Raw genomic sequence first — 24,271 nt, forward strand, 5'->3', positions numbered from 1 at the left:
GCTCTCACCACCCCCAGGGCCAACAATTTCCTCCTCATGTCCAGCCTCAATCTCCTTTAGTTTAAACCATCATCCCTTGTTCTGTCACAACAGGTCCTGCTCAAAGGTCTGTCCCCATCTGTCTTCACAGCCCCTTTTAGGTACAGAAAGGAGCAATGCAAGTGCAGTTCCATTTCTGGCTCTGCTGAAGGAGGAGCTGGAAGTCTCTCCTGGGTCTCAGTGCAAAGGGCCGTGCCACGGCATGAGCTGTCCTTGTTCCCCCAGGGCCCTTCCCCAGGCCCCCAGCAACATGAGGCCACAATGTGCAAATTCAGCATGGCAAGACATGCAAATTCAGGATAGCAGAAACATTCTGTCAACTGTTTTTTTCAAGATGTCAAGGAAGAGTGGGGCAGAAAGTCAGAAAAGCACCACAAAGACAGGCTAAAATATTTTTGATGTGTGGAATGACACATCCAAACCAGTTTTGAAATTGAATGTGTTTCACTGAGTTTAATTTTAAAATTATTGTAACAGTGAAGACTAAACAGAACATTTTGGGTGGGATTCATCTGAACAGACACAGGTGGCAGTTGTAGACGTGGTGTCAGTCTATGGCTGGAGCTGGTCCCCCAGATTGCCATCACATCTACAGAGACAAACAGTGATTTTGGGGCAGTATTTATCCCAGTCTAAAGCTGATATCTGAAACAGGTCAGAGGAATTAGGCTGCACCTGCCCTTTTTATTGCTATGAATGTGAGGGACGTGGTGGTGACCATGTGGACCTCTGCCCTGAATGTGTGTGAGGAGGATGAGGGTTGTCCCACTCCTTTGCTGTTGGAGGAAACGTGCCATCTCTATGTGCTTTTATTCTGAATCCTTGTGTTAATGAAGACAGTTTCCCAACTCCATCCCTCTGCTTCTCCTGCACCCTCAAACTCAACTGAGGTTGTGTCTCCTCTCTCTGGATGAAACTCCCCCTACTCCGCAGAAGACCACGATCATCTCTGAGACCCAGATATTCACCTCTACTGGATTCTCTTTATCTCATCACTCACACAACTAACGGCAGCAGCCACATAACCCTGGCAAAGCACCCCAGGCAAATGTTCACCAGCCTGCTGCTTTTGTCCCCAAACATTGATTCTTCATACTTTCAGCGTTACTGAGTCCGAGAAGACTCCAGTGTGAGCTCAGGAGGAGTGTCCCTGCAGAGTGGGTGCAGAGCATCCCTCTGCCGTTGGAGCATCCTCCATGTCTGAGAAGCAGGAACCCTTGTGGGTGGCTGAACCCTGGAACCTGCTGAAGCTCTTGGTACTGAAGAAAGGGAAGGTTTGGGGATATCAGTTGTTGGTCGTGGTACTTTGGAGAGTTCCTGTTGACAGGTGTCTTCACGGTGGATGCCCCATCCCTGGAGACATCCCAGGCCAGGCTGGACGGGGCTCTGAGCAACCTGAGCTGGTGCAGATGTCCCTGCTCATGGCAGCGGTGGCACTCGGGGGGCTGGGAAGGCCCCTTCCTACCCAAACTATTCTATGATGCTATGAAATTCTACCTTTCCCAGAAAAGTCTCCAATACCAGTTCAAAATTATGCCTGCAGAGTATCTGCTATCCCAGGTCAGAGCTGGACTTTCCATGTACTGGTGCTAAGCTGTAGAGCCTCAGAACGGCTCCTTGTGCCTGCAGTTTCCAGATAAAACCTGTCATTGCTGAGGGACCTGACCAGTCTGGGTCGTTGCCAGATGGATCCCAGCTTCCAGAACAGGAGGGCTCTTTCACCCAGGGAAGTCTCAGCATGGTTGGGTGCTGCAAGCCCTGGACAGAGCCTATGAACCTTGGTTGGACAAAGCTGGCTGGCTCAAAGAGGGCTCAGAGAGGTCTGGGATGCAGTGTGTCTACCAGCAGCAAGAGTTGACTGGGCTCAGGACACAGACCTGTGGCATGCTGTCCTTCAGGCCTCCCAGACATGCTGGATTTAGCTATTCAGGTGCTTGAGGTCATTACAACAAGCAGGCACAGGACTGGTAGGCATCCCCAAGCAGATTCAGCGTGTAGTTCCAGCACTACAAGGTGTGGACACATAGATACAGTGATGAAGACCACTGTGCATCTCCCCACTCTGTTTTCATCACCCAGCGGGTGTGAACTGTTGGATTGACAGAATGCCTTGAAGAGTTCAGTTTTGAAGACGCTCCATTTGCATCGTCACCCAGAAACCCAGAAAAGCTGGTCTGTGCTCAGTGAGGGTCAGCCTTTTGTGCAAGAGAGGCCCAGAGAGGACACCCTCTGTGTCTACAGCAGCTGCAATGTGTGGCAGTCTCCCATTGCCAGCCTTGATAGTCCAGCAGTGACTGAAGAAGAAAGCACATAATAAATTTCCTCATTGGGAATAGAATCTGTGTATTTACACATATATACCCAGAGCCCTGAAATGCTGCTTTAAATTACCACAGGGATGTTCACAGCATTGGGAACATCTCAAAAGTCAAGGGTGGCTGCTTACTTCTCTGTATCACCTGGAAAGGAGGAAGGGAAACAGGACTCTGATATTTGCTGATGATCCCAGTCCCAAGAAGTCTTGTCACAGAGTAGGGTCTCATGTGGTCAGTTCAGCCACTGAGTCCTCCCCCCCACATCGCTTCTGTCCACCATGGGAAAGAAATTGGTGCTGTCTTTATGGGTACACCTGGAAAAAACATCGACTGTGGTGTCAGGCATGAACCTTCCTGGAAAACAGCATTTTGAGCACTGCCTGATGGATCTGCTTGGTCCTTATGCTGTAAACGATGGGGTTCAGCACGGTGGGGAGGATCAGGTAGAGGTCAGCCAGCAGAACCTGTGTGTGCACGGGGATGCCGCTGCTGAACTGCTGCGCATAGATGGAGACTATCCCAGGGACGTAATACAGCAGCATCGTGCAGATGTGACACCCGCAGGTCCTGAGGGCCTTCCAGCATGATTTCTTCCTCAGGACAGTTCTAAGGATCATCCCATAGGACGCAGCGATGAAAGCCATGTCCATCCCTACGATAAGAGAGGACCCAGCCACGCTATAAAGCCCGCTGGGTCTGGAGTCCGCGCATGCCAGCTTGGCCACGGCCATGTGCTCACAGTACGAGTGGGGAACCACGCGGGAACGGCAATAAGGGAGGTTTGTCACCATCCCTGCCAAGGGGATCATGAAAAGGAGAGCTCTCACCACAATGGCCAGGCCTATCTGGGCAATTGTTTGGCGATTCAAGAAGGTTTGGTACCTGAGGGGGTGACAAATTGCAATGTAGCGGTCAATGGCCATGGCCAGGAGCACTCCCGATTCCTCTGATGTTGTGGAGTGAACAACGAACATCTGAACAAAGCAGGGCACGTAACCAATCTCCTTAGAGCTCAGCCAGAACACACTTAGCATCTTGGGGATGATGGATGTCACCATCACCACATCGATGACAGCCAGCATGCCCAGGAAGCAATGGACAGGGTCACGCAGGGAGTTGTCCAGCCCGATGACAAGCAAAACTAGACCATTTCCTACCAAGGCGACGATATAGCTTTAGCAGAAGAGGATGCCCAGGCAGGTGGAGAAAGCTTCCAGGCTGGGGACACCCACAAGGATGAAAGAGGAGGAGCTGCTGTTGGGGCGGCTGAATGGATCAGAAGCCATGCAGGAGAATCTTGCTTTGGTGCTTAGAAAAGAGGCCCAGTTTTGAGCCCTGACATGTCCAGAACTAAGGGGGATAAGATGGGGACTCTGCATCAGTGCAAGAGCCAGATCAGGAATCCATATTGTTATTAGGATGTGCGAGATGGGAGTGACAGGGCAGGGGGAATGGATCAGAAATGCTGAATAAATGGGGCTGTTATGGCTTAAAAGTTCCTATCAAGTGAAGAAGTTCATCTTTCAAGGATAACCAAGGAACTTTTACAGTCCATTGCTTGTGAAAGGCTTGTTTCTTTGTTGGTTCCTCACCACTGCTCAGCTGACATCTGGAAATAATCTGCAGGAGGAGAGAAAAAGGTCAGCATCCAGCTTCCCTCAGACAGGCTTTTGTCTAAGCGGCCCTGGCTTCTCTGCCATGGGCCGAATACAAGAAGTTCCTACAAATTTGTAGGGCAAAAAGTGGTCTCAGAAAGTGCTCTGGGACATTAAATGTGATCATGAAATTGCCTTTTGTTGCTCTATCTTCATTCTGTCATTTACCCATGAGACAAGCCTGCAAAACTAGGCAATATTCAGAGGAAAATATTATTTTCTGAGGTTTTATTCTTGCAGGAGAAGCTTTAAGGTAGTACAGAAACTCCAGAGAACAATCCTGGAGAGGCAAGAAGAAGAGTCTGGGCACAGTGGGCAGGTTTTACACATTCATTTGTGCCGAAACTTTGAATCTGCTGCTCCTCCCCACACGGTGGCAAAGATCAGGCAGGTGATGACCACACCAGGTCCCTGCCTGTTAACAGAAATTGCCTGGATGATCATCCACCAGTAGCTTTTTAGCAAGCAACAAGTTGTGGGGTGGATTGTGCCTGACAATACTCGTGCTAGTGACAACATGCAGTAAAATTCACCTGTGTACAGCCCTGCTACAGGATTACTTAGGCTAAAATTTATCATTAGACATGCTTAGTATGGGAGTAGTGAGAAACAGAAGCTAGACAAGTTTAGAATAGAAATAAACAAGATATTGGGAGACAACTAAGGAAACACAGCACTTGAAGTTTAAAAATAAAAATCAGACTTCTGTAGGGTTTGAACCCTCCATTTGAACTACCGATTAGCCGCAGGTGTGGGGCTGCTGCAAGAGCTGGTGGCTGAAAAGACCGATCAGGACAGAAGCACTTACCTTCTGGTCTAAATGTCTGTGAATTGGGACATTTTAGAGGCTGAAGTGGGATGAAAATTCCTTTCTAATTACTGCACTCAATTGCCCGGCACTAACCCTCTGCATCCTGGTAACCAGCAGCTTGCAGGAGCCAGGCGTGACTCCAGATTGAGCAGCGGGGTTAACCCACAGCTGCTTTCACCCACCCACACTCCCGAGCAGACCCACATGATGCCAGGGACACGGACCAGCCTTCCAGACCAGACCCTGCTGCAGAACAGAGCTGTGCAGCCTGGGGTGCTGCAAAACCCAGTCTAACACACCAGATCTAAGGTCTACACGAGGGTCCCCCCGCGAAGACCCGGGGTATGGTTCAGCTGCCTAGAGCCATCAGAGACACCTGGTGCGTCCCACTTGGCCTCTAATTCCTTTACACCCAGCAGGGTGCAGGTCCCTGCAAACCCTGGGTGATAGAATCACAGAGTCATTTTGGCTGGAAAAGCCCCTCAAGATCATCAGGTCCAAACATTAACCCACCCCTGGCACTGCCCCATGTCCCTGAGAACTTCATCTCCATGTCTGTCCATCCCCTCCAGGGATGGTGACTCCACTGCTGCCCTGGGCAGCCTGTTCCAATGCCCGACAACCCTTTCTGGGAAGAAATTGTTCCCAATATTCAATCTCAACCTCCCCTGGTGCAACTTGAGGCTGTTTCCTCTTGTTCTATCACTTGCTACTCAGGAGACGGGACCAACCCCCTCCATGTGATGGTCTGCATCTCCCACATGGAAGCCTTGGGTACCTGGAGGCACCTCCAGTGGCTGTAGACATCCAGGTAAAGGGCAATGGAATGATACCCCCAGGGTCTGAGACCCTCTTGCAGTCAGATAAAAGCTCAGGTAACTGGCTCCCTAAATGTGAGGGTCTGCCCTGGGATGAGCTGAGTTGCTCTCCAGGATCTGCTGACTGCAGGGGCTGGATCTCCACTGGCTGTGCCCAGTGCTTAGACACCAAGCACTCACGCACACAAGCATACGTGGACACCTCCCTCCAGGCACTTCTGTCTGAGTCCAGAGCCACGTCCCCAGGTGCCAACATCCAAGGCAAGAGTAGATCTGCTTCCAGAAGCTCTCTTCCATAGCCAGTGCTTATTGCAATATTATTGTCAGTATTGCAGCAATGCTGAAGAACCCTAATCACTGGGACTCCTGGGTCTGGGAGATGGAGGTAGAGCACGGATGAGCTTTGCAGCCTGAGCAAAAGCTCCTCATCCCACTCTGCCGAGATGGACAAGCACTGTCAGACAGCGAGACATCTCTGCCACTTGCAGGACTGTCACCTGGGAGGCTGCAGCAGAACATCCCTGCGTATCTCTAAGTGCAGTGCCAGGGTATTAATCTGTCCTCTCCCCTGAGGGACAGCAGATGGAGGATGCAGAGACTGGGTTGTCTGTCCTGTGAGGAGATGGAAATTTTCAAGACTGCTTCAGCTTCTTTCATTAGGTCTCCCTTGGAGTGTCATACTGTCGGGGTCTCGGGAGCATGGTGGTCTCCAGAGCATGCCGGGTGCCCATGAGACCAATGCACAAAATGTAAACTAAAAAGTGGAGAAAAATCCCTCTGGTTTTGCCAGAGAGAGCAGGATGGTTTGGAAACTCTGGATTTCCACTCTTCTTTCCACTCAGAACCATTACAGCAAGCTCTCACATCTGTTGAGTCCCTGAAAGGAATTTGTTCGAGAATCCATGCAGGCAGGTAGGATCTCATAGAGGATCCTCAGCCCTGGCTGCACCATGCAGTACATAGTACATAGGTGAGGAACGATGTTGAGGAACTGATCATGCATGAGGAAACCACACGTGATATGAAACCTCCAGTAGCTGCAAGGCCTGCCTTTAAGGGTCATTAGCAGAATGCCAGCTAATCAGGGAAAAAATCCCTAATTTTTCCTAATTTTTCATCTTATTTTCCAAAAAAGATTCTGGGGGAAGTGCAGATGCGAACCTATGTGTGAGCAGAAGTGCAACACAAGAGGAACATCATTCTGAAGTGGAGTTCGACAGTTATTCTCCTGTCATCCATGTAAAGTTATCCTATCTGGTGTAAGGCAAGCGGGTACACTTATTTTACAGCAATGGCTGGTCTGTGTCAGGCCAAGCACAGCACTGCAGGGAAAGGTGGAACTGCCCCAGAGATCTTCCATCCCTGCTCTGTCCCACTGAGACCCTCTTCTGCCTTGTCCTGTCTCTTCTGTCTCCACCTCCAGTGCCCCAACACCCCCACCAAATAAAAATCTTGATAGGAGAGAACCGCACCAGATTTGTTAAGCACAGGGACTCAGCAATGAGTGACATGTGGGATGGCAGAGGGTATGAAGATGTGATCTGCAGGGAATGTTATGCCTAGAGATTATGTCAGAAAGGAGAGGTTTTCCTGATATGGGGATTTTGTTCTGCATTCCTTGCCCTCAAAGAACTTTCTCCTCAGCCCATGTCCTGTCTCCAGCTCTGCAATCACTGCGTCCCAGAGGAACGTGTGTGCACACTGTGTGAGATGGAGATACAGCCTCCAATGCGTCCCTGAGTGGTCCCCGTGTCAGCTGTTTTGTCCCATGACATCTACTCCAATGGTGCAATTTCTGCTCTCCAGCACCATGTCCTGCCAAGCAGAGGGAACATCTTCAGTAGTCCGGTCACGTGCTGCGGCAGGGACACTGTTAGACTGTGGGCAGGGAGCATGTTTTCAAGAAAAACCCTTATATTTAGGTTGTTTTGCTTGAAGTTCACTTCTCTGAGTGGTTGATGTGCCTCAATGGCAGATCAGGAAGTCTCAAAACACCCAAAAAAAGACCCTCTTCCCAAGGGAGGTCTCCTATGCCTCTCACACTCTTTGGAGCCTGTCACGTCATACATGTCACAGCGTTCATTGTTCTCACACCCAGGAGATTCCTGGCTGCTGATCTGGAGCTTTTGGTCAGCGGGGGTCAGGTGTCCCAGCTGTGTCCCCCCCAACTCTTTGAGCACCCCAACGCTACTCACTGCTGGGGCAACATGAGGAGCAGAAAAGGCCTTGAGACTGTGCAAGTAACTAAAACATCCCTGGTTTATCAACACTGCTGTGGTGGGTTGACCTTGGCTGGACTCCATGTGCCCACCAAGCTGCTCTATAACTCCCCTCCTCAGCTGGATAAGACGGAGAAAATAAGATGGAAATAAAAAAACAAAACAAAAGCAGCCAACAACTCATGGGTCAGGATAAAGGCAGTTTAATAAAGCAAAATCAAAGACTGTGTGTGGAAGCAAAGCAAAACAGAAGTTTTATTCTCTGCTTCCCATCAGCAGGCCACATGCAGCCACTTCCCAGGAAGCAGGGCTTCAGTAGCGTAGCAGTTGCTCCAGAAGACAAATGTCATAACAATAAATGCCTCTACCTCCTCCTCCTCCTTTCTCTGAGCTTTTATTGCTGAGCAGACGTCACACAGTACAGAATACCCCTTGGTCAGTTGAGGGCAGCTGTCCCGGCTGTGTCCCCTCTCAAGATCTTGCCCACCCCCAGCCCACTGGTGAGGGAGAAATGTTGGGAGACGCTGTGAGCACTGCTCAGCAGTGGCCGAAACACGGGTGTGCTGTCAACACCATCCTAGCTACCAATGCAAAGCACAGCACTGTGGGGGATGCTATGGGGGACATCAACTCAGAGACCATTGGGCACCTCGTCTGCCTGTGCTGGCCCCCACGGCACTTCTCCTGCACTGAGGGACCAACTGCCACTTCCACTAGGGCGATTTTGCCTGTTAGAGAATGAAGAAGTCACCAAGAAGATGGCAACTGGATGCTACTGAATTGATGCTCTGGTGCAGCCCCGCTGTAGGGGTGGGGAGCCAAGCCAGAGCGGTGTTTGGTGATTTACTTTGGTGACAGATGAAGCGTGTGCTCTGGCTGTGCATTCAGGACCGTGCGCACCTGCTCCCCAGAAGGTCTGACAGGCCTTCACCGAGAGGGAGGGGATGTTCTCGGCAACCTGGTCTGGCCTCATAGGTGACCCTGCTTTGAGCAGGAGGTTGGACTAGAGACCTCCCGAGGTCCCTTGCAGTCAGAGTTACCCTGTGGTCCTGTGACCCCATGTCCCTCACATCTCTTGGCACAGCTCTGCTGCACATAAGGTGATATGTTAAGGAAACAGCTGATTTCTGTGGTTCAGCTGCAGTAGGTCATTTTGTCAGAACGAGTTCAGGTTGTGGCTGCAAAGGTATTTTTGTTGGGAGATCTGAGGGAGCTGGATCAGCCAGAGATGCTGTGCCAACGCCACTGCCTCATACTAGGGGTGGGCAGAACAACCAGCTGAGGCCCCTGGTGCTGACCTGGATTCAGTGGGTGCCAACATTTCCTGGGGCACCTGCAGCTCTGAACATACACTGAGAGCCACACCAAGGTCCAGCAGAGGATTTGGCCATTCTAGGGAATGGCCTTTGTCTTCATGAGTCCCAGCCTTGGGCCCTGAAGGCCAGACCCAATCCCTCCTGCCATGGGTCTCCTCCGGGAGATCACCCTGCGTGCTCCATCACGAATCTGCTTCGTCCTGATGCCATAGATCAGGGGGTTGAATGCCGGTGGGATGAGTAGGTAGAGATCAGCCAGCAGGACCTGAATGTGGGGTGGGAGCTCCTGGTGGTGCCTCTCCATGTACACGGAGAGCAGCCCAGGGATGTAGTAGAGGGCCATGATGCAGAGGTGTGAGCTGCAGGTACCGAGGGCCTTTCTGCAGGCCTGTGGGGAGGAGAGGCTGAGCACGGCCCGGAGGATGAGCGCGTACGAGACGGCGATGAGCAGCGAGTCGAAGCTGACTACGCAGGTGGAGATGGAGAGGGTGTAGGTGCTGATGAAGGCAGCGTCCTCGCAGGACAGTCTGAGCACGGCCATGTGCTCGCAGTACGAGTGGTCCACGATGGCCGGGCCGCAGAGGGGAAGGTGGCGAATCTGGGAGGTGATGGGGGTCATGCAAACCACAGCCCTGAGCAAGGTGGCCAAGCCAATGACAACCACAATGGGACCGGTCAGGACAGACAGATACCGCAGTGGGTGACAAATGGCCACGTAGCGGTCAAAGGCCATTGCCACCAGCACCCCCGACTCCATTGCGGAGAAAGCGTGAACAAAGTACATCTGGGTAAGACAGGCACCCAGGCTGATGGTGGTGGAGTGAAACCAGAAGATGCCCAGCATTTTGGGCGTGATGGAGGTGGACATCACCAGGTCAATGACAGCCAGCATGGACAGGAAGAGGAACATGGGCAGATGCAGGCTGGGATCAGCCTTTATCACGCACAGGAGCGTGCAGTTCCCGACCAGTGTGACGAGGTACATGATGCAGAAGGGGATGGAGATCCAGAGGTGCAGGTGCTGCAGCCCTGGGATGCCCGTCAGGTGCAGCTCCGACAGCGAGGTGTTGGTGGGAAACGAGTTGGACATGTTGGTCACTGCAGGAGCCTGAACAAGGAGAGCCCAGGCGCACAAGGACAGCCACACCTTGGCTCACATCAAAGGTCCATCCAGCCCCAGATCCTACGTCCAGCAGCAAAAGCAGACCCTGAGGGAAGAACATGAGAAAGGAAACACAGCACCATACCTCTCCTGGGTGTGTCCCCATCTTCCAACAATTTGAAGCTCAGGGGCTTCCTGAGCTTGATGTGGTTTCTCCATTTTTGTTAACCACACATCAGAAACCCATCTAGCCTCTTCTGTGCAAAATTTTAGCATGCATACCATAGAATCATAGAATCGCAAAATCATAGAACCACAGGATGGTTTGTGTTGGAGGGCCCTTCCCAGCTCCCCCAGCGCCCCCCCTGCCATGAGCAGGGACATCTGCACCAGCTCAGGTTGCTCAGAGCCCCGTCCAGCCTGGCCTGGGATGTCTCCAGGGATGTCTCCACCACCTCTCTGGCTAACCTGGGACAGGCTCTCACCACCCTCATTGTAAAAAATTTCTTCCTCATCTTTTACCAAGGAGTTTGACAAACTAGAGGAACCTTTCGTGAAATAATCCCTTCCCTTTTGCACGACTGACATTCGCTGGCATCATTTGATGTCCCATAGTTCCTACATCAAAACAGGCAAAGAAGAGTTAGTCAAATCCTTGGCCTTCCTTTACCAGCCACCATGAGATGTGGAAATAATTAAACCGCAGGTGAGGGAAGTTTTACTTCAGACCTGCAGGAGAATTTTTAACCCTTCCATTAGCACCGACTATTTGATTTCCCATCTAAGCTTCTCCTTTTCTTGCTCTGGATGTAGGAAGATTGAGCTGAAAGGACTTTCTGGATCACCAAGCTGAGTGCCTGTTGCTTCAGGTGTGACAGCTCATCTTAACCAGGAGAACTGACAGTCAGCACCCTGGCGTATTTTGCTTTCGTGCCTCTGCTGAAGACAGCTCCAACCTTCCGCCCTGCTCCAACAGCTGGGAAATTACCTCCACTTCCCTCTCTCCGTTTGTTCCCATCCAGTTTCTGCCTGTCACCTCTGAAGCTGAATTCTGATGATGCTTTTTCCTCCCTGGTATTTTCACCCCAGCGCATCCATAGAGCCGCACAACCCTCCTCCCAGCCTGACATTGGCTGCACAAACTCCTCTCTGCTCTTTGTCCACTTTCACAAGGCCAGAGCTCTGCTCCTGGACCACAAGCACTTTTCCTCTCTACACCTTCCTTTAGAGCACCTTTCTTGGCCACGCTTGGCCAGAGGTACAGACGAGGTCTCACCAAGGGGCTTCTGATGATGCACAAGAGTTTCCCCAAGACCAGTCTTTGAAGAGCTCCGCTCTACCCGTGGTTTCAATATTCCCACGATTTTTCGGTCCAGTTGCCCATATCGCTTTCACCTCTCCCCCTTGGGAAAGAGAAGCATTGGGGTTTCTGCTTCCCAGGGCTGCAGCTCGTCTGTCAACCAAGTCAGTTGCTGTTTTTCAACAGGACCTTGCAGGCGGAGTGTGACATGTCCAGAAAGCATCACATTATCAAAGGTAGATCTTCCCAGGCCAATCTGACTGCTGCTCTCTTTCTTTTCTTTTATAAAACATATTCACGGATCAAAGTGAAGTTTTGAGCTAATGATACTCTCAGAATTGCTTGTTTGGTGGAACAGCTCAGGTAGGATGGACGTGAAGGGCAGGAGCAAAGGACTGAGCTGGAAGATCTTCAGAAGGACGTGCCTTGTGGTGGGCACTTTATGGAAAATAATGGCAAACTAGAGGGAGTTCAAAATAAGGACAAAGTTAAGCTGGAGAGCTGAGGGGACTGACTCACCTGGGGAATGGTGTTGAGAAAAGCCTTGAAACATGTTAAAGGCTGCAGTGAAGGGGAAAGGAAAAATCTGTCCTACATGTCCTGTGAAAGGACAAGTCAGGGGTGTAAAGCCCTGAAAGAGTAGGAGAAATTCAGTCTAGGCTTAAAGAAAATTTCTCCCATGGCAAAGATAGCAATGTGCTGATGAAAATAAAGCTGCAGTGCCCAAGGAAATGGATGCTCTGTTTTCACAGAAGACCGAGCAGGACAAAAGTCTATTTGGGATGACCCTGGTACAGCCCCTTTTATTGGCAAGGCAGCCAGATGGAATCAGGGTTTGTTCACATCTCTTTTGAAAGATTTCTGAGAGTGGTCCAGGGGGTGACTGCAGAAACACCTTCAGAAACCAAACCCGCACATTCCCTCCCTGCTCCTCCCGCCCACCCCTTCCCATTCCTGAAAGCAGGAAAGCACACAGAACGCAGGAGAATAAAGCGATGTGCCTGCAGATAAAGTTTGTCCTTAAATTTATTCAGTTGTAGATTAAATCCTCTGAGATGACCATGTGCAAGCTGGTCTGAGAATTTTCTGTTGCAAGAACCCACGGTTGCCTAAGACTTTTTCCAAAACTCATAATGTTTCTTTGTTTGTTTGTTTGTAGAGAATATGGTCAAGAAGGATGGGACTGGAGACGGTCATGAGGTCTTTTCCAGACTCTTTTTTTATTATTTTTTTCCTCTCTCTCTTTTAATAGATATATGTATATTACATTTATAAAGAAAATACCAAAGGAGAATATCCTCTTTGCTGCTTCCGTTTGAAATCCCCACACAGATGGATGACCTACCTCGCTTGCTGCTGCAGGTTCATCCAGATCCATCAGCAGCCATACCCGCCTCACCCGCCCCAGCAGCAGCGATGCTGCCAGCCCTGCTGCCACCAGGAATGTCACTGGCTGCTCTGAGCCTGAGCTTTGAGTGCTGGAAGTATTTAGAAGTTTGCTGAGAGGAATCCCTGGTGTGTCTGTCTCAGGGCTCGAGAAATGAGTCTACACACATGGGCGTGTGCAGCCGACTTGCTCATTTACTGACCAACCCCCTAGTTCAGTTTGCTTAATCAAGAAGATGTTGTTGCCAATCCCCTGTCATGTTTACGACCCTTGCAGCAGCTTGAACTCTTCCTCATCCTTTGGCAGGCAGCCTTCCGAACACAGGTCCCTGAGCTTGGCATTACCAGCTCTCTATTTTCGGGATGCTGCATCTTTCCAGATGCAAATGTGGTCTGGGTGTCCTTCCATGGTCTGCGTGACCATGGGATGGAGCTCCTGGCTGTGTCCATCCTGTAAGAGGCTGCAAGACTGGGGCAGGGATGTCCTGTCCCACACTTGTGCTTTGCATCCTCTAAGGCAACAGCAGAAAGAGCGCGGTAGAGAGAAATCACGTCACAGACCAACTCTGGCCACTTTGACCTAACAGAGACACATTTTGTCTGTGTCTCCTTCTTCTGCAAAGCCAGGCTTTGGCATTGAGAACCCCCTGACCAAGGAGGGCTGGCACTGTGTGGTGAAAGGGCTGCTGGGCTTCCCTGGAGGGGAGGAGAAGAGCCGCACCAAGCCTGGCTGGGGTGCCCAAGGGAGGGAACGTTCGGTGATACTGGTGTCACAGAGACACCCCAAAAGTCAGTTGAGGCAGGAAACAACTTCCAAACAGACTTTATACTAACCAGATCTGTTGAATAGAAACCAACCACAAACGGGGTTTATCCAAAATTATTCAGCACTCCAATAACATTCTACAACAAAGGTTTGGACACTGATTCAGAGCTAATTACTACACAACCAACTCAAACTCAAGGGGAATAGATCCCAAAACTTGAGAGTGATCACTCAAGATTCACTTATTCTCACTCTGTGTCAAAGTGAGGACTCTCATGGGTCCCCAGATGATCACTTACCATGTCAGCAAGATGCCTCAGTCCGCGGTGAATGTTCTTTAGGTGCCCAGTCTAAGGAGGAGAAGCTTCCACTGCTGACCCACTGCTCCAAGGAGACCATCTCCATGGGGGTCTCCAACAGCTCCATTTATACCCCAGTTGAATGTGAGCTGTGGTCACTTCATGCGAGTTTTTCCAGAAAGTTCTCTCAGCCAAGGCTTTTCATTGGTCAGGGGCTCTGTCTGTCAACCAAGGGGTGTGTGCATGACCATAGTGGTCCATCTGCCTAGAAGTTTCTGGTGCTTTTGGGGGGTAGTGAGGGGTAAAGTACATCTGGCACACGGGGAGAAGACCCGTCACTGGAGGGTGAATCCACGGCCTGGCAGGCTCCAGGCAGAGCACCCGGCACCGGCCCTTCCAGCCCCAACTTCGGCCAGGATGGGAGACTTGGGGTGGAAGAGTCTGGTCTCCAAGTCAGTCGGGACGTTCTGCACCGTGCTTCAGTGGTTGGGCGTTGTGCGGATGGTGCTTTTCCCAAGGTGGTGGTGGTGGGTATGGCTGTGTAGAATCCAGAAGAACCCAAAGGCAGCAATGTCAGGAGATACTGGAAGAATTGAGTTTGTACCCACCAGCTGGGGTTTGGTGATCACCACCGCTCTTTGCAACCTTCCCCTCTCCTCTCTAGCTCGCTGCAGGATATGTGCAGGACCTCGGATTCTTTCAGAGACCAGACCTGAGTGCCCTGATTCCCATTAGCTGAAGGCATAAGGAGAGCTGGGACAGTAAGTCAGTGTATATTGTTAGGAAATGAATTTTCATCACAGTTAAAATCTGTTACGGGTTTGCTGAAGAGAACGATAAGAGCTTAGTCCCTGTGCTCTGCTCCGCTACTTTAATCCACACTCCTGCTCCTCACCTCCTGTGCTTGCAGGTGACCTTATCACCCTGTAGGCTTTTTTGTAGTTTATGGCCCCGTAGAGTGTTTTTGTAGTTTATGGCGGTGTCCTTTGCATAGGGAGATCTGCATGAAGCAAAGGAGACTCGTGCAATCACTCTCTGCAGCTGCTCTGTGCACCTCATGGCAAACAGTTCCTGCTCCCCCTGACACAACGCTGCCCCTGAGCATTGGTTCAGGGGACGGAGCGATGATGTGTCACCCTGGTGCAGTGCAGCCTGTGCAGAATTACAGCGTCTCCAGAGAGGAGAAACAGTTTGCTAAAGTGCCATATCCACAGGAGCAGGATGTGGCAGGAGGTCGGAGGCAAGTGAAGACTCATGAGAACCTGGAGTTTCTCAAAATCCCATTACAGGTGCCTATGTGTTTAGGCAAGAGACACAGCAGAGAAAGTTAGGGAGTCCCGTGAAAATATTGGGAAAAAATGTGTTCGAACAACATTTCATGGGTGATGATGTTTTGGTGTTTCTAATAATGAAGGAACTAATAATAAGAAGAATAAATTCTAATAATAAAAGAACAATATCTTATTTGACACTGCAGAGTTTCAGTGTGACTTGTGTACCCATTCTCAAATGAGATGAGTTTTTGTGATTGTTGCAAATGCTTTCAAGACAGAGTCAGGAGGAAAAGAAGATCTGTTTAGGCTAACATCCGGATGACAGTGAGTGTATGTGTGTCTCTGTGTGTTCACTAGTAAGTGAATAAATGAAGAGTTACAAACTGGGTGGAAAAGGTACGTGTGGCGGATGAACCCACAAACAGACTTTAATTGCCCAAGGGGTAACAGTCTTACATGGAGAGCAGGGATGAAGAGGAAAGCCATGAGGTGATACAGGTGTGAGGAGGACAGGTACAGATACAGTTAGACGCGATTTATCTTTGTGTTCTGAAGAGGAACATAGAATTCACTCTATAAAAAGAATGTTTCACCAGTCGAAGTTTCCATGGTGCTCCCATCTTTCAGGGTTTGGCCAAGATGATGGAGGGATCGTGCTTCTGTTCCAGCAGACAGTTTTTAAAGCTTTTTCTTTGCTTTCCAAACATGCTGCTGTTGTTCTCTGGTCCCAACCCCTTTCCATCCCACCCGGCATTAAGCAGTGGGCTGGGGTGAGGACCTGGATGGGATCCCTTTCTGGCAGAGCAGGCTCAGCACCCGTTCCCGGATCTGCTTGGTCCTCATCCCATAGATGAGCGGGTTGAGCATGGGAGGCACCAGCAGATAGAGATCAGCCACCAGGATCCGGAGCTGAGCAGGGATGCTCTTGCCCCAGCGGTCAGTGTAGAAGGAGAAAAGCCCGGGTGTGTAGAAGAGCAGGATGACACCAATGTGGGAGCCACAGGTGCCGAAGGACTTCAGACGAGCCTCCCTGGAGGAGAGGCCTAGGACCTCCCTCAGGATCAGCATGTAGGAGACAGCTATGAGGATGGAATCTGAACCCACCACGATGGTGGCAACGGTGATGCCATAGATGCAGTTGGGCCGGGTGTCCCCACAGGCCAGCTTCACCACGGACATGTGCTCGCAGTAGGAGTGGTCAATGACGCGCGGGCCACAGTAGGACAGGCTGGCCACCATGGACGACAAAGGGATGATGATGGCGGTGCCACGGCCCACAGCAGCCAAACCCAGCTTGGCAGTGGTGAGGCCAGTCAGGATGGCAGAATAGTGCAGGGGCTTGCAGATGGCCAAGTGTCGGTCAAAGGCCATGGTGAGTAGGACCCCTGACTCTGCTATGGAGAAGCTTGGATGAAGAACATCTGGGCCACACAGCCCTCAAAGTCGATCTCATGGGAGTGGAACCAGAAGATGCTGAGCAGCTTGGGCATGGCAGAAGTGGTGAGCACAAGGTCAATGGCAGCCAGCATGGAGAGGAAGTAAAACATGGGCAGGTGCAGGCTTGGGTCCATCCGAATGGCCAAGAGGACTGTGATGTTCCCCAGCACTGCCATGAAGTACATGGTACAGAATGGGAAGGCAATCCAGAACTGAGCATTCTCCAGCCCAGGGATACCTGTGAGGATGGAGGACGAGGGCCTGGAGTGGTTTGAGTAGGACATGAGACGCTGCTGCAGAGCTGGAAGGGAAGACACAGGAGCAGTTGGCATTGAAAGGGTGAGCAATGAGCTGTAGTAGACACCGTGATGGACTCCAGGCACAGGCAGACTAGCCCTGCCTGTCTTCTCAGGCACACAGACCTGTGGTCAAACCCTCCTGCCTCTTATCCAGGTACAACTCAGGCCAAACACTGGCAAGATGCAAACACACATGGTCTTAGCCTGAACATGCGGGAGTTATCGCTCCTCCCATCCCAGTCTGGTATCTGGCTGTTGTCCTCACCCCTCCACTCCATAGTTCAGGAGTTACAAATAGAAGTTGAGTACCTTTAGTTGCCATCAGTACAAAATCTAACATGGGAGAAACCCCAGAATTCTTTGAGGTGGTGGCTCAGCAGGACTGTGGTCACCCACACACCTCTGCAGATGTGAGCCGTATCTTCTGCTGGGCTGGTGTGCCCCATCTGATCCCCACCTTGGGAAACCGCAGCAGGTATGTATTTGCAATGTCAATGTTCTTGCCCAGAGCGTTTTTGCTGTGAGAGCTGGTGCCCATGGAAGGATTGTCCACGAGATTTGTGACCTGCTTTGGGACAGCACTGCCCGCTGTGGGGCTGCTCCTGCTGGAGCCAAAATCCAAACCACCTTGCTGGAGCTCCTCTCTGAGTGGACATCCCACCTACAGGATCCCTGTCTCTGGCATCAGGAAGGAAAAACAGCCTGTCCTGAGGTTGCAGTGCTGGTCTCTTCTAGCACTAACCCCGCCATGGTGCCTTCACCTCCTGACCCTCAGCCCTTGCCAAAAGAATGAAGCCCCTTGAATTGTCCCTGTTTTACAGGGAAAACAGGCACAGAAGGGTTAAATTTACCTGCTGGCAATATGGGAATCAGATGCAAGTTTCTCAGGCACTTGTACCTTCTGTTTTCCCCAACATACTGAAGGGCCAGACTTGATCTCCTTGGCGTTCCAGGCATTTGACTTCCTTGACCCCTAAACAGTTTCATCTCCTCCCAGACTTCTTTGAATCCTCCAGATGACACAAACCAACAGGCATTTCAGTCTGTTTCTAGTAATTGCTTTTTGCGATTTAAGGCCAAATACTGCAAAGCCAATATTGTGAAAATGCTGCCAAGACTTCATTATTTATAAGAGTTTATTGCAAAAAGGATTCTGTTTGCAGCGCAGTCAGTTACTTTGGCTATAAATTCAGTGAGGCAAAGCCACAGCTGGCACAAGCCAGTCCAGCAGGAAATGTGTCTCATGCCAGAATTATTTATTTGGAAAGGGCAAACACATCTGAGATCCTGTAATCCTGAGCCTGGAAACAAGCAGATATTCCCTCCATCCTCTCCGTCAGAGGTAACTGATCCACAAATCCCATGTACTGTTCTGGGCAGTGTCACCTGTCCCTCATCGTGTATAATAAAGCTATCCAGATTATTAAATAATGCTATTCAACAGGTATCAGACCCAATTTTGTGTTACACCTGGAGGAGCTGCTCCTTCATCTCCATAGGTCTGACCAGCCTTGCATGGACCTCTCACTTCTACCACCAACCCCCAAGAATGACTGCAGTTGCAGCCTATATACAAATGCCATGTTAAAAAGATATTGTGTGATTTTTAGCTATTTTTGAGTCGTACCTCCAAGAGCAGGGATGGGAGCAGCACTTTCAGGCCTGTTGGCACACTTCTGAGCATTTTATTTGTGCTCTATTGGCATGAAAAGCTGGTAGATTCCTATTTTTCACAATTAAGTAATTCAATAACTTGTAAAGTGACAAGTTTTGCTCATTGCAGTAGTCAAAATCCAGAATATTTTCTAGAAATAGGGGACATCACCAGGCATCTTGAGCTAGCTTGCTGTAGCCCATTAGATTTGTTGCAAACTTATTGCAATTTCTTTTTAAACAGTGAAACAGATTAAAATACCCTCGGAGAATGAGATGCTTGAGACTGAACAAAGTGCAACAGGGGTTGAAATCTTTGATTGCTGGCATACTGGCAAAGCTTCCCAGACTTTGTAAGGAGTGAATAGATCTTGGTACTTGAAGCTGAGATTTTAACTCCTCACCCATTTTTGTCAGCTCTGCTTCTCTGCTGCTAAGCAATAACCATTAAATTTACCAGGTTTGGTGCACTCAACATTTTGTGTCATTCTTGGACGTTGTAAATCTACCAGCCATGCAGTCTGAACTTGTGAAAAACACACAGACAACTCCTTTTGCAACCACGTGCTGATCTGACTGCACTAAAACCACCAGCACTCCTGTCGTGAAACAAAGATCCCTTGAATTTGGAGGTTTAGGAGAGACAGAGTAATCATCCAGTCCATGCTCCTTCTCCAGTATAAAGTCAAAAGTAATCTCTGATAGGCACATGCATGATCTGATCTCCCATTGCATAAATTCTGTACTTTCCCAAAATCACTCATTCCAGAGTATTTTCCTAGCGTCAAGCCTATGTCTCAGTGGAGCTTATGACTTTTGTCCTTTCCCTAGGGGAGAAGAACAAATTATTACCTTCCTTGCGATGTTTGCCATCCTCTTCAGGTCTGTGCAAGCAAGAAGGACAGGGTTAGGGTTAGGATTAGCTATGATCAGGGAATTGCAGGTCTTCACAGGTGACGGGGTTGGCAGACGCTACTCCTCTGTGTCTATAGCTTGTTTGAAGTTGCTTTACCCAAGGAATGGCTTGCAGACAAATGATTAGCACTGTTGTAATGAACCCATGCAAGGAAGCAAACTGAGGTTACAGGTATATAACTGGCAGTTCTCTATGACAATATTCACTTGATGTGGGATATCTATAATAGGAGTAATGAAGTAACTCATTAACTCAGTAAGAGATGAAGTCCACTTAGGTTGGCATATCTGCATAGTAGCTTTTCTGAATAGATTGTTTTATATTTTGCCTCAATTTGGCTAAAATTTGAACTTGGCTCAGAGCTTGGCACTATCTAAAAATACAGACCTAACACCAGATGAAATTAAATTAAATTTAAAAAAAAATCTACCCAGCTCACCTGGATGATTTGGATGTGACCCTGGCTGTACCTACATCAGCTTTAAATACTCTTTTGCTCTCACACAATGAAGAAATTCCTCAGCCTGCCAAAAGGACCTGTGTGGAAATATTTATATGCCCTAACAAACCTGATCAGCCTAATCAGTCGCTGCTGAGACATCAGAGACTGTAATCAGCACAGAGGAGAAACTGCTGCCTGGGAATAGCCAGGAATAGCAACGGTGTGTAAACAAACCCACTGCACAGGTTATGTCTGTCTCAGCATCAAGCAGTGCCAAACAGATCTTGGTTCCACAAAGGAGGAAGATTTTCCCTCTGGGTGGGCAAATACTCCTCTGACATGACTTAGTGTCATGACTAAGTCCTTGGGGCTTAATCATGCTGGTGTAAAACTCTATTTGGATTTGGATCCAGTGTCATAGAATCTAGGTTGGAAAGGACTTTTAAGATCAAGTCCAACCATGAACCTAACACTGCTCAGTTGGCCTCTAAACCATGTCCCTAAGAATCTCGTCTACTTGGTGATGTCCTTGACCACCATGACAAAAATGTTGAGCATCTTCTGGTTCAATGCCCAGGAGATCACCTTCAGTACTTGCCTTGTGCAGATGTTTTTTCTTCACAGTTTCTCAGTCATGGAGTTGGTGGAGCTGCTGGTCATGGCTTTCAACAAGTATGTTGCCATCTGCAACCGTCTAAGCTACAAGCTCCATTCTGACCATCTCCCTGGTAGTCAAGAATGGGCTGCTGGCTCTAACCAGGCCAGCTGGGCTGATGTGGCCTCTGCCTTTCCTCCTCCATCACCTGCTGTACTGCTGCTCCCACATCATCTCCCACTGTTACTGAAAACACATGGCAGTGGTGGGGCTGACCGGTGCCGACACCGGGTTCAGTAACATCATCGTGGTTCTCTTCATTGTGGGCTTGGATCTGCCATCCATTAGGCTCTTCCCAGGATCCTGAGGACCATGTTGATCCTGGCATCCAAGGAGGAGATACTGAAGGTATTTGGGACCTGCCTCTCCCACATCGGCATCATCCTGGTCTTCTACACCCCTGTTTTTCTCTCATAAGCAACTCACAGGTTTGGTTGTCACATTGCCTCTCACAAACACATCTTGATGGCCGGTTTCTACTTTCTGTTCCTTCCTATGGTGAACCCCCTTGCATATGGTGTCAAAACCAAGCAGATCTATGAACGGGTGCTCATAGCATTTTCTCTCAAGAGAATATAAATTCTTGCACATCCCATCAGCAGCAGCATGTATGAATTTCCATACAACTACACATGCAAATTGCAGCACATGATGGGCCACAAAAGTTAACCCTAGACACATTTAGTCTGCAGCATGTATGTGATCCACTTTAAATGACTCTGATCTCTTCTCAGGAATCTTTACAAGGTAATGACTTGAGAATCATGAGACGATTGTACATATGTGCTGGAAATGGTAAATTTTTAGCTGATCACTGCCTGCAGCAAGCAGTGAAACCTTCTTGGCAGACCAAGGAGGGTGCTAAATCCAGAGGTCATCCTATGTAGAACTGGAAAATTTTCAGAAGATTCAGCCTTGATGTCGCTGTGCTGATAGTGCACTGGAGGTAAATAACGTTCTTGTTTGAGCTCCACAGGCTGCACCACTTCTCTTTTTGTGTGCTAAGGAAAAGACCTGATCGCCTGCAGGTCTTCTCCAAAGACCTATTGATCCTGCTGGACCGTTTAACTGAAGTGGGTTGGAGAAAGAGGGGCCAAACCATAGAATCATGTAACAGTCTGGGTTGGAAGAGACCTTTAAGGGCCATCTAGCCAATCTTGTGTTGAAAGACAGCTGGGAGAAGAGCAAAGTTCAAGGTGATGACCCTCACTGCCGGGAGACAGTTGGGTGGTGAATGATGCCCACTCCTTGAGCACATGGCCAAAAACCCACCAGGAGCCCCACAGAATCACACAATGGTTGGGGTTGGAAGGCCCCTCTGGAGATCATCCAGTCCAACCCACCTGCTAATGCAGGGTCACCAGAGCAGATCACGCAGGGTCACAGAGCAGATCACACAGGTCGGTCCAGGGGGTTTGAATGTCTCAGAGAAGGAGACTCCACAGCCGCTCTGGGCAGCCTGGTCCAGGCTCTGGCACCTCCCAGCAAAGAAGTTTCTCCTCATGTTCAGATGGACCCTCCTGTGTTCCAGTCTGTGCCCGTTGCCCCTCACCCTGGCGTTGGGCACCACTGAACAGAGTCTGCTCCATCCCCTGACACCCACCCTGGAGATATTTATAATATTGATCAGATCCCTCTCAGCTTCTCTTCTCCGGGCTGAACAGCCCCAGCTCTCTGTCTCTCCTCATAAGAAAGATGCTCCATCATCTTTGTGTCCCTCCACTGGAATCTCTCCCATAATTCCTTGCCCTTCTTAAACTGGAGAGTCCAGAACTGGACCCAGTTCTGCAGATGGGGCCTCAGCAGGGCAGAGTAGATGGAGAGGAACCTCCCTCGACCTGCTGATCACACTTTTCCTAGTGCACCCCAGGTACCTTTGGCCTTCTTGGCCACACGGACACATTGCTGACTCACGGTCAGCCTGTTGTCCCCCAGAACTCCCAGGTCGCTCTCCACAATGCTGCTTTCCAGCAGGTCAACCTGTACTGTACAATCTCACCTGTACTGGTGCCTCTTGGCTGAACACGCCATGGCCGGTGACCCATCTGCCTGGAGCGGAGCTGCTCACATTGCCCGGTGTGAGCTCTGAGGACGGTCTCAGTAAGCGTGACGTTAAACCTGCAGCAGGGACCTCATCCCCCCTCAACAGCAAGGGCAGAGCACCGTCTCCTTCCTCTACCCCTGTATGCACTGGGACACCAGGGGACCAGCTCCCAGGGTCATGGGGAGGAGTCCAAACACCTGTGAACACTCATTTTTTTAGCTGTCTTTTCAGTTATGATTGTCCTTGTATGACTTAGATGTGATTTCTGTTGCCTGAGTTATTTATCGATGCGCTAGGCTGCTACAGATCTGATTCATAGATCAGTGCTGCAAATACAGCACAAAAAAGAATGAAAGCCATAATATTTCTACTGAATTAATGTATTTACTTCCTTTATTTTCCTGAAACCTTAGAGTGAGAAATGTGTTTTGCTGCATAGATGGCATATTTATAAAGATGGACTATTACAAAAGGAGATTCCTGTTCACAGTGTCTAATGAATATATTTGGCACAAGAACTAAGTCGGCCTATTTTACCAGTATATCTGTAGCTGTTACATCCCTGACCCAGCTTTTGCAATTGCGACACAGCAGGTATTAAATCTTCACGTCCAGCAAGCTTGTGTTTTACGTGATGACTCATCTCCCACACTGCCATGAGGGTCACGGGGGCTTGCGGGGTCTCTGTTTGCTCCCCCAGGCTGTCCTCAACAGTTCATCTATTGATCAGACTTCTAGGGAAGGATGTAAATTGGGTTGTTATGAAGCTTTTTATTAAACCAGTATACCCAGAGTAGTAAGATGAGGGATTGTGGGAAAACTTTGCAGTGCTGAGTGATGAAGTGACAAACCAGATGGAAAAATTCAGTATAGACTCCTTAAAACTGAGGTACTCCTATTTTTGCATGGACGGTGTTGTGCTATGAGCTGTCCACTCCCACTCAGAAACAGACATCTTGGAGTTATGACTGATGACACCTTGAAAACACCAGAGTGGTACCCTGTCACTTAGAATCACAGACGGTTTGTGTTGAAGGACCTCCCCAGCCCCCCAGTGCCCCCCTGCCATGAGCAGGGACATCTGCACCAGCTCAGGTTGCTCAGAGCCCCGTCCAGCCTGGCCTGGGATGTCTCCAGGGATGGTTCAGCCACCACCTCTCTGGGAACCTGGGACAGGCTCTCACCACCCTCAGGGGCAACAATTCCTTCCTCATGTCCGGCCTGAATCTCCCTCCTTTAGTTTAAAACCATCACCCCTTGTCCTGTCGCAACAGGCCCTGCTCAAAAGTCTGTCCCCATCTTTCTCATCGGCCCCTTTTCAGTCCGGAAAGGCCGCACTAAGGTGTCCCTGGAGCTTCTCTTCTCCCGCTGAGCCCCCCAGCTCTCTCAGCCTGTCCCACAGCAGAGCTGTTCCAGCCTCGGGTCATTTCTGGGGCTCCTCTGGCCCCTCTCCAGCAGATTCCTCTTCTCTCCTTGTTATCACCTCCGGGTTCACTCAGTCCCCTCAGCAACGTGATAATTGACA

General features: G+C 49.8%; 2 protein-coding genes and 2 pseudogenes across 2 annotated transcripts; 1 reads left to right on the plus strand and 3 right to left on the minus strand.

The window, feature by feature from the left end:
• Nucleotides 1-2,692: 2,692 nt before the first annotated feature.
• On the minus strand, nt 2,693-3,640 carry LOC135987334 (olfactory receptor 52I1-like). Its single transcript, XM_065632167.1, is given in 1 exon segment — nt 2,693-3,640. A coding segment is annotated over 1 exon segment (948 nt).
• Nucleotides 3,641-9,249: 5,609 nt separating this feature from the next.
• Nucleotides 9,250-10,263, minus strand: LOC135987328 (olfactory receptor 52K2-like). The gene has a single exon (XM_065632153.1). It carries the CDS (start codon nt 10,261-10,263, stop codon nt 9,250-9,252), a length of 1,014 nt encoding a protein of 337 aa, XP_065488225.1.
• A 5,790-nt stretch (nt 10,264-16,053) lies between these two features.
• Nucleotides 16,054-17,021, minus strand: LOC135995827 (olfactory receptor 52K2-like; annotated as a pseudogene).
• A 3,486-nt stretch (nt 17,022-20,507) lies between these two features.
• Nucleotides 20,508-21,119, plus strand: LOC135995904 (olfactory receptor 52K1-like; annotated as a pseudogene).
• The last annotated feature ends 3,152 nt before the right edge of the window (nt 21,120-24,271 follow it).

This window comes from Caloenas nicobarica, chromosome 1, assembly GCF_036013445.1.
Source record: "Caloenas nicobarica isolate bCalNic1 chromosome 1, bCalNic1.hap1, whole genome shotgun sequence".
In the NCBI taxonomy this organism is placed as follows: Eukaryota; Metazoa; Chordata; class Aves; order Columbiformes; family Columbidae; genus Caloenas; species Caloenas nicobarica.